Genomic DNA, 14,470 nt, shown 5'->3' with positions numbered 1-14,470 from the left:
ACTGGACTCTGCTGCAGGTCATGGTGTGTGTGTGTGTGTGTGTGTGTGTGTGTGTGTGTGTGTATATATGTATGTGTGTCCAGCTATAGCTGTGAACTCTGATCGCCTGTCGTATAAACATCAGGTGTGTGTGTGATCAACAGTGTGTGTGATCAACATCTGAACTCTGAACTTCGTATCGCTCAACGAAGTAACTCTTGGAAATGTACGATTAGCTTCAGAATGTCCTTAGAAACATTCTCCTCTGGATGAAGTCTGGATGATGTGCCTGTCCTCTATCAGCAGCGTTGGCTAATGTGTGCTGGAGTCTGGTTAATGATTACACACGTTAATCTCAGCACTTCAAACTGTGATTTCCCCGTTTGCTTTCTGAGCCTCACTGTGATCGCTGAGATCTGTCCTCCTGTCTGCACTGGTGGTTAAGAACACTATGATCTGTTTTATCAAGTATATTATTATTTCTATAAACCTGAGGCCAGTTCAGTCACGACGAGCCAGATTACCTGTTAACTATTGACTTAACTAGTTTACACATCACCACTGGATCTACCAGTGGAAACAACAGTAATTCCTGAATAAAATAATGTTTTAATAAAAAAATTATGTATTTACTTGTGTACATATGTTAATATGCATATTAAAATATATATAAAAAAAAATATTCCCACACAGAATGCAATAAAATCAGTCCATGTATGAAAAGATCATTGAGGCTTATATAGCAATTAAGAACATATAAGTTTCAATATTTACAATCAGCAATTAAGAAAAACTAATTATATGAAATTTTTTAAACATTACAAATATTACTATTATAATTATCATTATCATTATATAATTATCATTATAATATAATATCAAATATAAAAATCTTTAACCGTAATTAAGAAAAAAAAAAGATTCTAAATTCGGTTACACTTTATTTTAATGTGTCATTGTTACAGTGTAATTATATATTTAAATACTGAGTAATATTAATTAACTACATGTACTTACTATAGTGTTAGGGTATGATTAAGGGTAGTTGTCTGTAATTATGCATAATTTACTGTTATTACTATGGTAAGTACATGTAACATATGTAACAAGGACACTGTAAAATAAAGTGTTACCCTAAATTCAGTAATTTTACAAAATATAATATTAAATATTAAAATCAAAAACTATTTTTAGCGTGTGTGTGTGTGTGTGTGCGCGTGCACAGTCAATGTTGAAAATCAAAAATAATCCAATCTGAGGTGATCCATCAGTCTACATTTTTAACTACAAGTCTAATGAGTCGACTCGCTCCTGTTGGCTCAGTTAAGCACAAATTAGGCTTTAAAACGATTGATGAACAGATGAACAGAGAGAGAGAGAGAGAGAGAGAGAGAGAGCCCGGGTTACACGTCTAAACTGTTGCTATTTCTGTAGCAAAACCAGCGCAGCGTTTTCTCCTGACAGCTGGAGAAGTGAGGGAACGTGATACTTCCACATGTGTGAGGATTAAACACTACCTGCTGAACTAACAGGAGAACACACACACACACACACACACACACACACACACGCACACGCACGCACACACACACACGCACACACACACACACACACACACACACACACACGCTCGTCTGCTGGGATTCATGCCTGATATACGGGACACATGACAAGATATCATCGGAGAGAATAATGACGAATGTCTAAAAGAAAGTGCTTAAAACTTATCTTTGATCACCAAAATATGATTGTAACTCGACACCCTTGACTCATTTAGTATGCGCGGTTCTATGAATATGCAAATGAGCCCCGCCTCCGCTCACTCACTGGTTGACGATCACACGTTGATCTGATTGGTTACAAGGTAGTGTGTGACGTCAGAAACACCAGCGATTTCAAACTGTGTTTTTGAGACTGTCTTTGGTTCACTGCAGTTTTAAGCAGAAAATACTCAGCAATGCTGTCCACTTATGAACTTACACATGGTGTGTGTTAAAGCAGATTAATAACACCACATACACACATAAACTACATTAACAGCTGGATTTACACCACAGGGGGACTTATTTCACCACTAGCACAATGGACTTTTAATAAAACTTGGCTACATATACAATATAAAAGTGAAAAATGTTTTTGAAATCTGTGCTGCCCGACTCGAGAAAACAGAGAAAAACGACTGTTGTCTTCACTTTCGCCAAATAGGTAAGAAAACTTCAATACCCAGAATGCACTGGGAATAATTTTTTTTCAGTGAACTTTTAGCTTATTCCAAGTAATGTTTTCATGGTCTTCGTTTTAGTGAACGATAATAACCCAGTTTCTTCACATCATTGTGCGGCCAAGAATTGGTTCAAAATTACACAACATTTGAAGTGGATCACAGAGGTTTGTCCTAAACCAAGAACGGGTATAGTTCAAAATTCATGAATAACTTTGATGAAAGGTTTTGATCCACTTCAAATGTTGACTACTGTATATATCTAGCAGAAATTTGTTCATAAGAAGAATAACATGCATTATTCTTGCACGGGAACTGGATGTACTTTCAAAATATGAGTTATACTATAATAAAGCATCTCTAGACCATAAAAAGCTCAATCAATCAAAGCGCAAAGGAGTATGAAAGAAAAATAAACCTGGGAAGGATTTGAAAAGCATGGAAAAAGCATGAGGAATATTTCTCCGTTCACGTCAGGATGGAAACGGGGGAGATCCTCGTTATTTTATTATTGACATTAAAACAATGGACATCGTCCAATAAGTCATGAGCAGCGACTCCTATTCCTGAGCTTTAGCCGACTTCTGAGAAGCGTAACGCACGCTAGGAGCTGTTCATCATCAAAACCAGCCCGTTCCCAGCAGACACACACCGCTCTCCTCCACAAACCACACGGAGCGCTGGAGAAGATGAGAGGAGTCCTCTCACTATCACATCTGGAAGCTCTTCCAACCGGAGTATCAGAAGAGTATCAGGAGAAATATAAACAAAGGGTTTTAATATATTGTTTTGACAACTCCAGCATTCCTTTCATTATCATAATTACGTCTGACAGTGTCTCCGAAGAACGCTACTGAACACACACACACACACACACACACACACACACACACACACACACACACACACACACACACACACACACACACACACACACACACACACACACACACACACACACACACACACACACACACACACACACACACACACACACACACACACACACACACACACACACACACACACACTTGACATCGCTGATGAAACACTGGCTTCTGTCAGAATGTATTATCAGTATGAAATTCTCACGATAACTCACAGATTCGTAGTAATTCAAGGACAGACTTACTAAATTACCTGCAACCTCTCAAACTGTTGACACTGAAAGAAAATAAAAGATTTGCTGGGATATGATGATTTTGGCCGTGAAGCATTAATACCATGGTATTCATCATAGTACATTGGAGTATTATGTAAATACTATGGTAATCATTCATTCAGTTAAATTGCCTAAATTAAAGTCTTTTTAAGCCCAGAAACAAGCTCACTTTTACCCCAGAGTAAAGCGAAGGTTTACACTAATATTCAACCGCTTTTAATTGTGGATTAAATAACATTAAATAATGGAATATATCGGCCAATATATCGGTTATCTGCTTTCTAATATAAAGAATGATCGGTTATCTGCTTTCTAATATAAAGAATTATTGTTATCTGCTTTCTAATATAAAGAATTATCGGTTATCTGCTTTCTAATATAAAGAATTATCGGTTATCTGCTTTCTAATATAAAGAATTATCGGTTATCTGCTTTCTAATATAAAGAATGATCGGTTATCTGCTTTCTAATATAAAGAATTATCGGTTATCTGCTTTCTAATATAAAGAATGATCGGTTATCTGCTTTCTAATATAAAGAATTATCGGTTATCCGCTTTCTAATATAAAGAATTATCGGTTATCTGCTTTCTAATATAAAGAATGATCGGTTATCTGCTTTCTAATATAAAGAATTATCGGTTATCTGCTTTCTAATATAAAGAATGATCGGTTATCTGCTTTCTAATATAAAGAATTATCGGTTATCCGCTTTCTAATATAAAGAATTATCGGTTATCTGCTTTCTAATATAAAGAATGATCGGTTATCTGCTTTCTAATATAAAGAATTATCGGTTATCTGCTTTCTAATATAAAGAATTATCGGTTATCTGCTTTCTAATATAAAGAATTATCGGTTATCTGCTTTCTAATATAAAGAATTATCGGTTATCTGCTTTCTAATATAAAGAATTATCGGTTATCTGCTTTCTAATATAAAGAATTATCGGTTATCTGCTTTCTAATATAAAGAATTATCGGTTATCCGCTTTCTAATATAAAGAATTATCGGTTATCTGCTTTCTAATATAAAGAATTATCGGTTATCGGCTTTCTAATATAAAGAATTATCGGCTATCTGCTTTCTAATATAAAGAATTATCGGTTATCTGCTTTCTAATATAAAGAATTATCGGTTATCTGCTTTCTAATATAAAGAATTATCGGTTATCTGCTTTCTAATATAAAGAATTATCGGTTATCCGCTTTCTAATATAAAGAATTATCGGTTATCTGCTTTCTAATATAAAGAATTATCGGTTATCTGCTTTCTAATATGAAGAATTATCGGTTATCTGCTTTCTAATATAAAGAATTATCGGTTATCTGCTTTCTAATATAAAGAATTATCGGTTATCTGCTTTCTAATATAAAGAATTATCGGTTATCTGCTTTCTAATATGAAGAATTATCGGTTATCTGCTTTCTAACATAAAGAATTATCGGTTATCTGCTTTCTAATATAAAGAATTATCGGTTATCTGCTTTCAAATATAAAGAATTATCGGTTATCCGCTTTCTAATATAAAGAATTATCGGTTATCCGCTTTCTAATATGAAGAATTATCGGTTATCTGCTTTCTAACATAAAGAATTATCGGTTATCTGCTTTCTAATATAAAGAATTATCGGTTATCTGCTTTCTAGAAGCAGCAGAACGTTTCTGAATGGTTAGTTGATGAATTTATGTCGCTTATGTGTAGTTATCTTCTAGTCATTGATTAGCATATTCTGTCATGACAATCTATAAATCGAGTTCAGGGGCGGGGTTTATGTAAATTTTAGGGTTGGTGATGTCACTAACGGGAGGAATGTCGTGTAGTTACTCCCTTTGCTTTGAACTTTGAGCGTTGTAACTTTGCAGATGTTGTTTATTCTCAAACAGAAACATTACACACAAACTAAAGTTAGAAAAGTGAAATTATAATCAACCACCCCTTCTTAGGGAACCGAAAATGGTTCTTCTGTGGGGGAAAAAAAATATTTTTGAACTTTTATTTTTAAGAGCGTAGCAGAAAAACTCAAGAATAGCATCCCACATGCACAGATATGCATCTATGATTAAACTAATATCCCTGCCTCATCTAAAAATCAGCGTTCTCACCACAAACTAACACAGGTCAACTTCCCCATCCAGCACTACGGTCCCGCTGGCCTTCCCAGAAATCCCTCTGTCAGGGGAACGAGAACAAACCTGCGGCTGCCAAGAGCCAAACACGACCCGCAAATGAATTTATTTTGGGCAAGAATGAACGTTTCAGTCAAGGTCTACAGATACGGCTGAAGAAGGAAAACTCCCCAAAATAGTCGATCCATCTGGTTCATGTTGTGTCTGGCAGGAACGCTGATGCATTTGACAGCAAAGAAAAACAGACGTTTCTCAGACACACTGAGTTTGCACTTTTATCTCTGAAACAACACGCGTAGATCACCGGGAGAGAGAGAGATCGCCGTGATGTACGAGGGAATGTGCTGGGAACAAATGCGCTTACGCAACAATCCTCGTGGAAGTTTCGCCGTTTCTACGAATGCAAACTGACATGTTTAATCCCGAACGGACAAGAGGAGGGAAGCTACTGGGAATGAATCTATTAGTTTCAAACACGTTTACTTGTAAAGAACGTTGAGTGCCAATATTTTGAGTGTGTGAAAACCCTAAATCGTGCAAAGTGCATTTCTGCTGAATAAGATGATTTCTGTTATGGTATGAGAGAGAAGTACAAACATTCATTAAAAAAAAAAGAAAAGTGCACACTCCAAAAACCTCTTATTAGTCATTTATTATTTCACAGTCCAGGAAGTTTCACAACCTTCATATATCACGCAACCCCTGAGAGTTTATCACAGCTCTGAGACACGAACCCCAAGAACTATAGACGTGAAACTAGATCCAATCCAAATAATGTAGATTTATTGTCAGAGCCGTGTGGAGGGAACAATTAAACGCAACACGCAGGCCAGAAGTTCTGCCGGCAAAACTCAACAGGAGAAAATCCTGCTCTGGGATACACGCTGTAATATATACATTCAGATATTAAATATTAAAATGGCCATGTTAAGAATCAATGATTAATCTAAATAAAGTCATGGTCAATTTATTATCACATTAACATAATTTCCCAAACATTTTTTTCTTTACAGTACAATAGCAATATATTGCAATTTATCTTAATTATTCAAATATTCCTTAAATTAATATTAATAATAACACTTTAAGTAAACAACCCTAATTTAAGTAATTACTTAATTTCAGCCAGTGTTAAATTAGCACCATAGAGATTCTATTATAGATTTTTTATTCATATTTTGAACTAGTTTTTATTTGTATATTATAGTTTTTGTCTTTTCTCTTAGTTAAAAAAAAAAAAATGTCTGTACAGTTTTTATTAATATTAAGTTCAGTTTTAGTTACTTTAGTCCCTCAAGTTAAACTAAATGAAAATGAGAAATCTTGCCTATAATGAAATAAAATAATCAATCAAAATAGAATCATGGTCAACTTATTATCACATTAACACAATTTCCCCAAAAAATGTTACTTTACAGTACAATATTGCAATTTATCTTAATTTTTCAAATATTCCTTAAATTAATAATAATAAAACTGATTAAAACTGAATATATACATTCAGATATTAAATATTAAAATGGCCATGTTAAGAATCAATGATTAATCTAAATAATTCATGGTAAATTTATTATCATATTAACATAATTTCCCAAACATTTTTTACTTTACAGTACAATAGCAACATATTGCAATTTTTCTTAATTTTTGCAAATATTCCTTAAATTAATAATAATAATACTTTAAGTAAACAGCCCTAATTTAAATAATTACTTAATTTCAGCCAGTGTTAAATTAGCACCATAGAGATTATATTATAGATTTTTTAACTAGTTTTTATTTGTATATTGTAGTTTTTGTCTTTTCTATTTGTTTATTTTTATTATTATATATATATATGTCTATACAGTTTTTATTAATATTAATTTAAATTTTAGTTATTTTAGTCCATCAAGTTAAACTAAATGAAAATGAGAAATCTTGCCTATAATGAAATGAAATAAGTTTAAACATGACATTCGTTCAACTTCGGGACACAAATTATAATATTTTGTATTAAATCTGAGAGCGGTCTCACTCGGCTTCTAAGCAATTACACTATTCAGTCAGAGTTGACTTCAAAAGGTTTTTAAAAGCATTAATAGGTGGAAGTGATTCTATATTTAAAGTGTTTTGGAGTTCATTCATTGTAATGTGGAAATCACCCTGTTTTTCTTCACTTGCCTTTAGAAACCTGCGCCCGATGAAGAAATCGGCACTCGGTGTCCGTCGCCATAATAACATTCATACATATTATTCTGTTAAAATGACCGGCCCTAAACGAGGACCCTGGGGCATTAATGCAAGAGTTGAAAAACAGCCAGAGAATCTCTAATGACGGCTCACTACATCACACTTCATATCTCAAGACACTTCCACACCGCCTTGTTTAAAGTATTCATTTCAGGGCTGCTAATGGCAATATATATATATATATATATAAGTACAAGTCACAAACTCAAACAGCTAATGAGTTACACCAGAGTTCAAATGTTTGATGTCAGTCAGATTTAGGAAAAAAATTATCTTGCTGAGGCCGACGTTGGTCATGTGATGATGCGTGTGATGTCGGCCAATAGTGAGCCTCCGTTCTGACGTACACACAGAAGCGCTGCGCTGTTACACTACGTGAACTCACTCAGAGACACACACAGAAGAACATCAAGAATAAAGTCCTTAATAAGAATAAAGGGGGGGGGGGGGGGGGGGGTTTGGCTCGAGGTCATGGTGCAAAGGACCCTAGGTTGAACTTACTCCGAACCGTCCCTTTAATCAAAAATATCTTAATTTGTGTTCTGAAGTCTGACGGGGTTGAACAACATGAGGAGAGTAATCACTGACAGAGTTTACAGTTCTGGGTGAACTAACCCTGTAAGGGGAAAGTCAGATCTGCATGATATGTCCCCTTTAACTGTGCAGGAGAGAGGCTGTGATCAGGAACGCTTGTGTTGGTGTGTTTGCGCAGGATCTCGTGCCAGTCACACATTACACACGCCTCTGCGTCTGAGGGTCAGATCTTAATGAGCCTCGCGCTGGGGGTCGAGAGCGGCTCGCGTGCGTGTGCTCAACTCAAACAGAGCCGCTGAAGTCATCGTTCAGGAGCCGCACCAGCATGTGTTTGCACAGGCAAAACCTACACGTTTACATACTTCCATCTGACGGAGAGAAGAAATATGTTATTTACACTGAATGCCAAAGTCATCTGGAGCGCTGCGGTAACGTTAGACTTTTGTTAAGCTTTACACGGAGACAAGCGCTCACGCACAGAAGCGCAATCCACTCGCTCGTTACGCGCCAATTAAAGTTAAGCTTAAGAAGCTGATATTCATGCATGTGAGAGTGTTGCTATCACTGTATGCATCATAAAACAAGTGTAAATGAATCGTCAACATTATTATAATAATATATTTATTAGGGTCCATGTCACATTTCAGCCCAAAATCAAAAGATAATGATCACATTTTGATGAAAATGTGATGAAAACCACCAATGAGAAAAATGAGACTAAATGTAAAAGATCCAGGTATTGCAATAATAAGAAAATCTGTTAATTGGTTTACTTTAAGTAATGTAAAAGTGCAACTAGACACTGGTGAGGTTTACTGTACACTGTAAAAAGCAAAGTAGTGAAATTTACATTTAAAAAAGCAGCCATTTTACTTTGATTTTTTTTTTTTTATATAATTTAAGGTTTCCCATACGGAAATGTAATATATGTACACATATGAAATATACATATATTAAATATATCCACATATATAAAATATATATGCCCATATATAAAACCTATTAGAAAATGGAGCAATTGACATATAAAACCAGTCCGTATATTTGATGTATGTATAATAGTGTTTTTTTATATACATGTCACATCAGTTTTCAAATAGAATTTGTGTAGTATTTGTTCTGTTTTTATGAGCTGGTCAAGAAGAGGTAAAATAATAATAAATAATACATTTTATTTATAAAAGATTCGAAAATGGGATAGAAATTGAAATGAAATGTGGATATGTAGACTTGATCTGTAGACTTGAAATAAATAGTTAAACAGTAAATAGTTTGGCATATATAAATTAAACATATCGTGACATATATGGTCAAAACATACAGCATTATATAAATAATAATCATGTACATCATATTAATATATGTCAATATACACAAATTTATACATGTTAAAAACCCATATCAACATATATGTAGAGATATGTATATATGTGATAGCAATATATTGTCTTATATTTAGCATATATGACGGCGTCACTAGCGATATAGGGACATATATGTCATACCGGTATATTACATTTCCGTATGGGTTTATGGATTGAACTTAAATTTACAGTTACAAACCATATATTTCATGAACTCATATGAATATACCAACCTAGTGAAGCGGTAAAGTCTGTTTTGTACCTTTATAATATGCTGACAACCACTTTAAAAACATAGATGATAAAGAGAAAACCATATGATGAATCAAAGCATCTTTCCCACAAGCTAAAGTCTGTCACGTACACAAACACACCATCATGATTACACACACCACACTAAAATAAAGCTATAGACATTCACTTAACTGCAACATAGAATGAAAAAAAGTGATGAAAAAAACAGTTATTTAAATTAAAAATCCATCAAATGTGAAGTGGCAAGTTTTTCCACTGTAGATTATACGATGATTTGTTCTTTTTCAAAATGTAAAGATCGCCTGGAATGGATCTCACAATCGGCATCAAATGTTCATAAATCTTTATAAATAAACCACAGATTTGAGCTTTAAACAACTACATTCTCGCCTGAAAAACTCCTAAAACTACATTACATGACATAACAGTAGTATGGCGCTTCTTATGTTGTCATTCCCCTTGTAGCGCGCGCAAGTGACGATTCTCTGTCAGCCAATCAGTGCTCTGCAGCGAGTCTAGCTCCACCCTTTAGCGCTGTACCGCTGTGCTAGCAGTGGCGGCTGCTGGCCTTTAAAGAGGGGAAGCTCATTTTTTAGAAGTAATAGTGGTTAGTTACTATCCTTTTATTACACCCATCACAGTACAACTAAGGTTACTGTGGTAAAAGCATGGTAAGTGTTGTGGTTACTATCCTTTACTACACTATACTGTCCAGTAATCACAAAACTTACCATGCTTTTTTGTTAACCCCTTAAATTTAATATTTTATAGACATGAAAATGCACATTCCGAACTTAAATGGTTGTAATTCAAGAATGCTTTGGAATATAGATGTAAGATTGGTCTTGTTTTAAAGAAGACATTTGGCAGATTGTTTTAGAAGTAGAAATAAATTAAGAAAGTTAAACAGAAAATGTTTATGAAAATGTAAAAAATTTTAATTATTCATATTTTATATAAAATATATATTTTCAAAACCTGGTGGACTCTAAAAATGCAAAAAAAATCAAAGCCAAAAATCTGAACAAGTTGTGTTTCAAATTTTAGGTTGATATCTCAAAAAATAAGCAGAAATTGACATCAGCCAATGAGATTTCGCTTTTAGAGTTAAATGCCCATTGTCCTTTCACGATTGGTTGCTGATAAAAAGGAAATGCCCATATTTGGATCCGACAGCATTGTACAGGAGAGAGCTTTCCAACAGTGTGTGTGTGTGTGTGATGACGGGGAGCAGACAGAGATCGCGGAGCAGCGCGTTGATTTATAACGGCAACTTTTGTCGAATTAATGAGAAATCTACAGACGCAAACAGACACAGTGCAGTAAAATAAAGACCTAAATGTGTATTTTGGACTTTTTTTCACCACAAGTCTAAAAAAAGATGATGTTATTGAAGACAAATAGCCCAAAATCTCAAAATTGACCAGTAAAAAAAAAAGGTTTTTGCCTGTCGTGTCTCGCCTTAAAGAAATCCCCACTGTGTGCCCAACAGAAGGGCACTGAAAAAGTGGTACAGTACGTATATAATGTCCTGTTATCTCTGTAAAGCTGCTTTGAAACAGTCTATATTGCTCAAAGCGCTGTATAACTGACGGTGACTTGACTTGTTAAGCTAGTGTCATTAGCAGTGTACCTGTGCAGCGCTGTAGAGCCCGTCTGAGGAGTCGGTGTGTGTCGGCGGGGGGGCAGACTGGCCCTCCAGCCATGAGATTTTCAGTGGGTTTCCCGTCAGCCCGATCTCGTTTTTAATCGCCAGGTCCTGATCGACGGCACATGAAATTGAAAAACAAACATGTCATTAAAACAAAGATGCTGGAGAACATATTTTGTTATAGTGCAAAACGCTGCATAATACGGTACATAGTTCTATAAGAAATTACTTGAATGTGTGTGTGCGTGCGTGCGTGCGTGCGTGCGTGCGTGCGTGTGTGTGTGCTGAACTCAAATAAGCCTCCAGGAGACACAAAGGCCAATAACACAGGTTAAGCTTTATATTAAATATGGTTTCTGTGCTCAAAAAGCATAAAACTGGCACAATATATTTGCAAAAACTAATTTAATACAAACCATATAATTCACACCAATTTTATAATAAATATACTTATAATATAAACAAAATGAATAATACATACAATGTATTTATATGTATTGCTTTCATTTATTAATTGATTATTTATTTATATTTTCTCAATTTATTTATCAGTTTTGTCCTATTTTTATATTTATTTTTATGCATGTATTTTGTTGTTGTTGTTGTTTTCCACCCTGTATGTATCATAATAAATTGTAAATAAATCATGAATACTATTATAGAATTATAATATATACAAAATATACATTCTAAATATATAAAAATCTGCTTTATTTTCATGTACTAATTGATTATTTATATTTTCTCTTTTTATTTTCATCATTACCTCTGTTTTGTCCTATTTTTTAATCTATTTATGTATTTTGTATTTTGTTTTTTTCCATCTTAATAAATGTAAATAAATCATGAATAATTGTAAAGATTTTTTTAATTTTTGAAGAATGTTTTTAGAATTTTAATTCTAAATTTACAAATGTATTCTATTTATTTATTTATTTATTTATTTATGTTGTTGATTTTGTCATGCATGTATATTTAATAAAAATAAAAATAACATATCAAATAGTAAATAAAAAAAAATAAAAAAAAATCTGAGGTTAAAAATTATTATACAAATGGGTTCAAAATTATAATAACATATATTAAATTGGATGAATCTTATGTAAACTGTCAAGAATTTCCAGGTCACATAGAAATTATATTTTGCATAAAGACAAAGAATGAAAATCAACATTGAGAAAAAATTGAGTAGAAAGTAAAAGGTTAAAAAAACTTAATTGTTTAATTGTCCAGAAAATAATATCCTAACACAAAAAAGGCAAATAATAATATTATAAAATGGTTTATTTTCCTTTAATTTTGGGCTGTTTTAATAAATCCCTTTTTATGAATCCCTAATAACCCTGAAAACCCCTTTATGAATCCCTAATAAAAATAAATACTGTTTTGTTTTCAAGCTGTTGTGTATTTGGAGATGAACAATACTCACAGCTGCTTTTACTGATGCAAACTCCACCACAGCGCTGCCTTTCTTCTTACTGGATATCAAGATGTTCAAGACGTCTCCATACTGCAATGTAAATATCATTAGAACACAATAATAACCATGAACATGGGTAAAAACTCATTTTAGATTTCATGTGGAGAAATAAAAAGGAGAATAAAAACCGTGAGAAGGATTCGACTATTTTTAGTGCAAACAAGTCTTCTATCTTTATAAACGTCAGTCATAAATCACAGGGCGCTCTCTATTTCTGTTCAGAGCATGAGAACCGGTCCCGGTATCAGATCAGGAATTCTGGGAGTGAATTAATAAGGTCAATATTTAACCTTTGACCCTCGGAGGGACTAAATTGATTCAACCGCTTTATTCCTCTAAAACATGACAATTTCAACTCAAGATCAATAGAAAACAGCGCAGAATTTATTATGAGAAAATAAAATTGGTATTATTAAGATATTTTGCTATTTTTAGGATTACATTGCCAGATTTGCATGACAGTTTTAGTTCCTAAATAAACGTTATTTTAGATAAAACATATATATTTTTTACTTTCTTTGGATTTTGTTGTTAAATATGATCACAAAATTTAACCACAAACATTTAACCACAAAATAAATAAGTTTTATGTAAAGTCTATTTAAGGAGCTTTTTTTTAAAGAACTTATGACATTGTCATATTTTCATGACAGTAAAGCCCATGAACTAAATCCTTTTTTTTTTTTTTTTTTTTTGGAAAACAAAAATAATTTCTTATTTCTCTTTTGATTTTGTGTTCAAATATGATCACAAAATATACAACCATAATTTAACTACAAAAATCAAAAGAAAGAAATAATAAGAAATTATGATTTATTTGGTAAAATAAAGTCTATTTTTAGGATTTATTACATTGTCAGAATTTCATGACAGTTTACCTTGATTTAGGTCCTAAATATATGTTATTTGTATAAAAAAACCATAATTTTTTACTTCTTTCTTTTGATGTTGTAGTTAAATATGATCACGAAATTTAACTACAAATATTTAACCAGAAAATAATAAAAAGTAAGAAGAAATTAAGGTTTAAGTCAAATAAAGCTTATTTTAGGAGCTTATTTCGTTCAAATATGATCACAAACTATATAACCACAATTCAACTACAAAATCAAAATAAATAAATAAGAAATTATGATTTATTTAGAAAAATAAAGTCTATTTTTAGGATTTATTGTATTGTCTGATGTAAAGCTCATGTAATAAATTCTTAAAAAGGGCTTAAATAGACATTATTTTACATAAAATATCTTTCTTTCTTTAAATTTTGTGGTTAAATATGATCACAAAATCTTAACAAAAATATTTAACCACAAAAATAATAAATAATAAATAATAAAATTATTCTTTAGAATTAGAAAAATAAATACATTTTTTTGTTAAAAAAAGTTTTTTTTAGGACCTTTTTTTAAATTATTTATTGCATTGTCAGGTTCACTACAGTTAAAAACCCTAAAAACGTCCTT

General features: G+C 32.9%; 2 protein-coding genes across 4 annotated transcripts in view; one reads left to right on the top strand and one right to left on the bottom strand.

Annotated features, from left to right (window-relative positions):
- The window catches only part of LOC307009874 (cdc42 effector protein 2), a 9,211-nt gene extending 8,554 nt beyond the window's left edge, over positions 1-657 (top strand). The window contains exon 3 of one of the 3 annotated variants that reach the window (XR_013800122.1): positions 1-650. This exon is cut by the window's left edge and continues 311 nt beyond it. The gene's annotated coding sequence lies outside the window, so the exon portion shown is untranslated. The other 2 variants (XM_079634057.1, XM_079634058.1) reach the window with 2 other exon arrangements.
- The window catches only part of dnajc17 (DnaJ (Hsp40) homolog, subfamily C, member 17), a 64,697-nt gene that overhangs the window by 27,222 nt on the left and 23,005 nt on the right, over positions 1-14,470 (bottom strand). Inside the window, exons 9-10 of the mRNA XM_079634056.1 lie at positions 12,957-13,037; positions 11,510-11,635 (exon numbers count right to left, since the gene is read on the bottom strand). Coding sequence (XP_079490182.1) covers positions 11,510-11,635; positions 12,957-13,037 — 207 coding nt within the window. The remainder of the gene's footprint in view (positions 1-11,509; positions 11,636-12,956; positions 13,038-14,470) is intronic.

This window comes from Phoxinus phoxinus (genome assembly GCF_949152265.1).
Source record: "Phoxinus phoxinus genome assembly, chromosome: 13".
NCBI lineage: Eukaryota > Metazoa > Chordata > Actinopteri > Cypriniformes > Leuciscidae > Phoxinus > Phoxinus phoxinus.
This window is presented reverse-complemented; position numbering and strand designations above follow the sequence as displayed.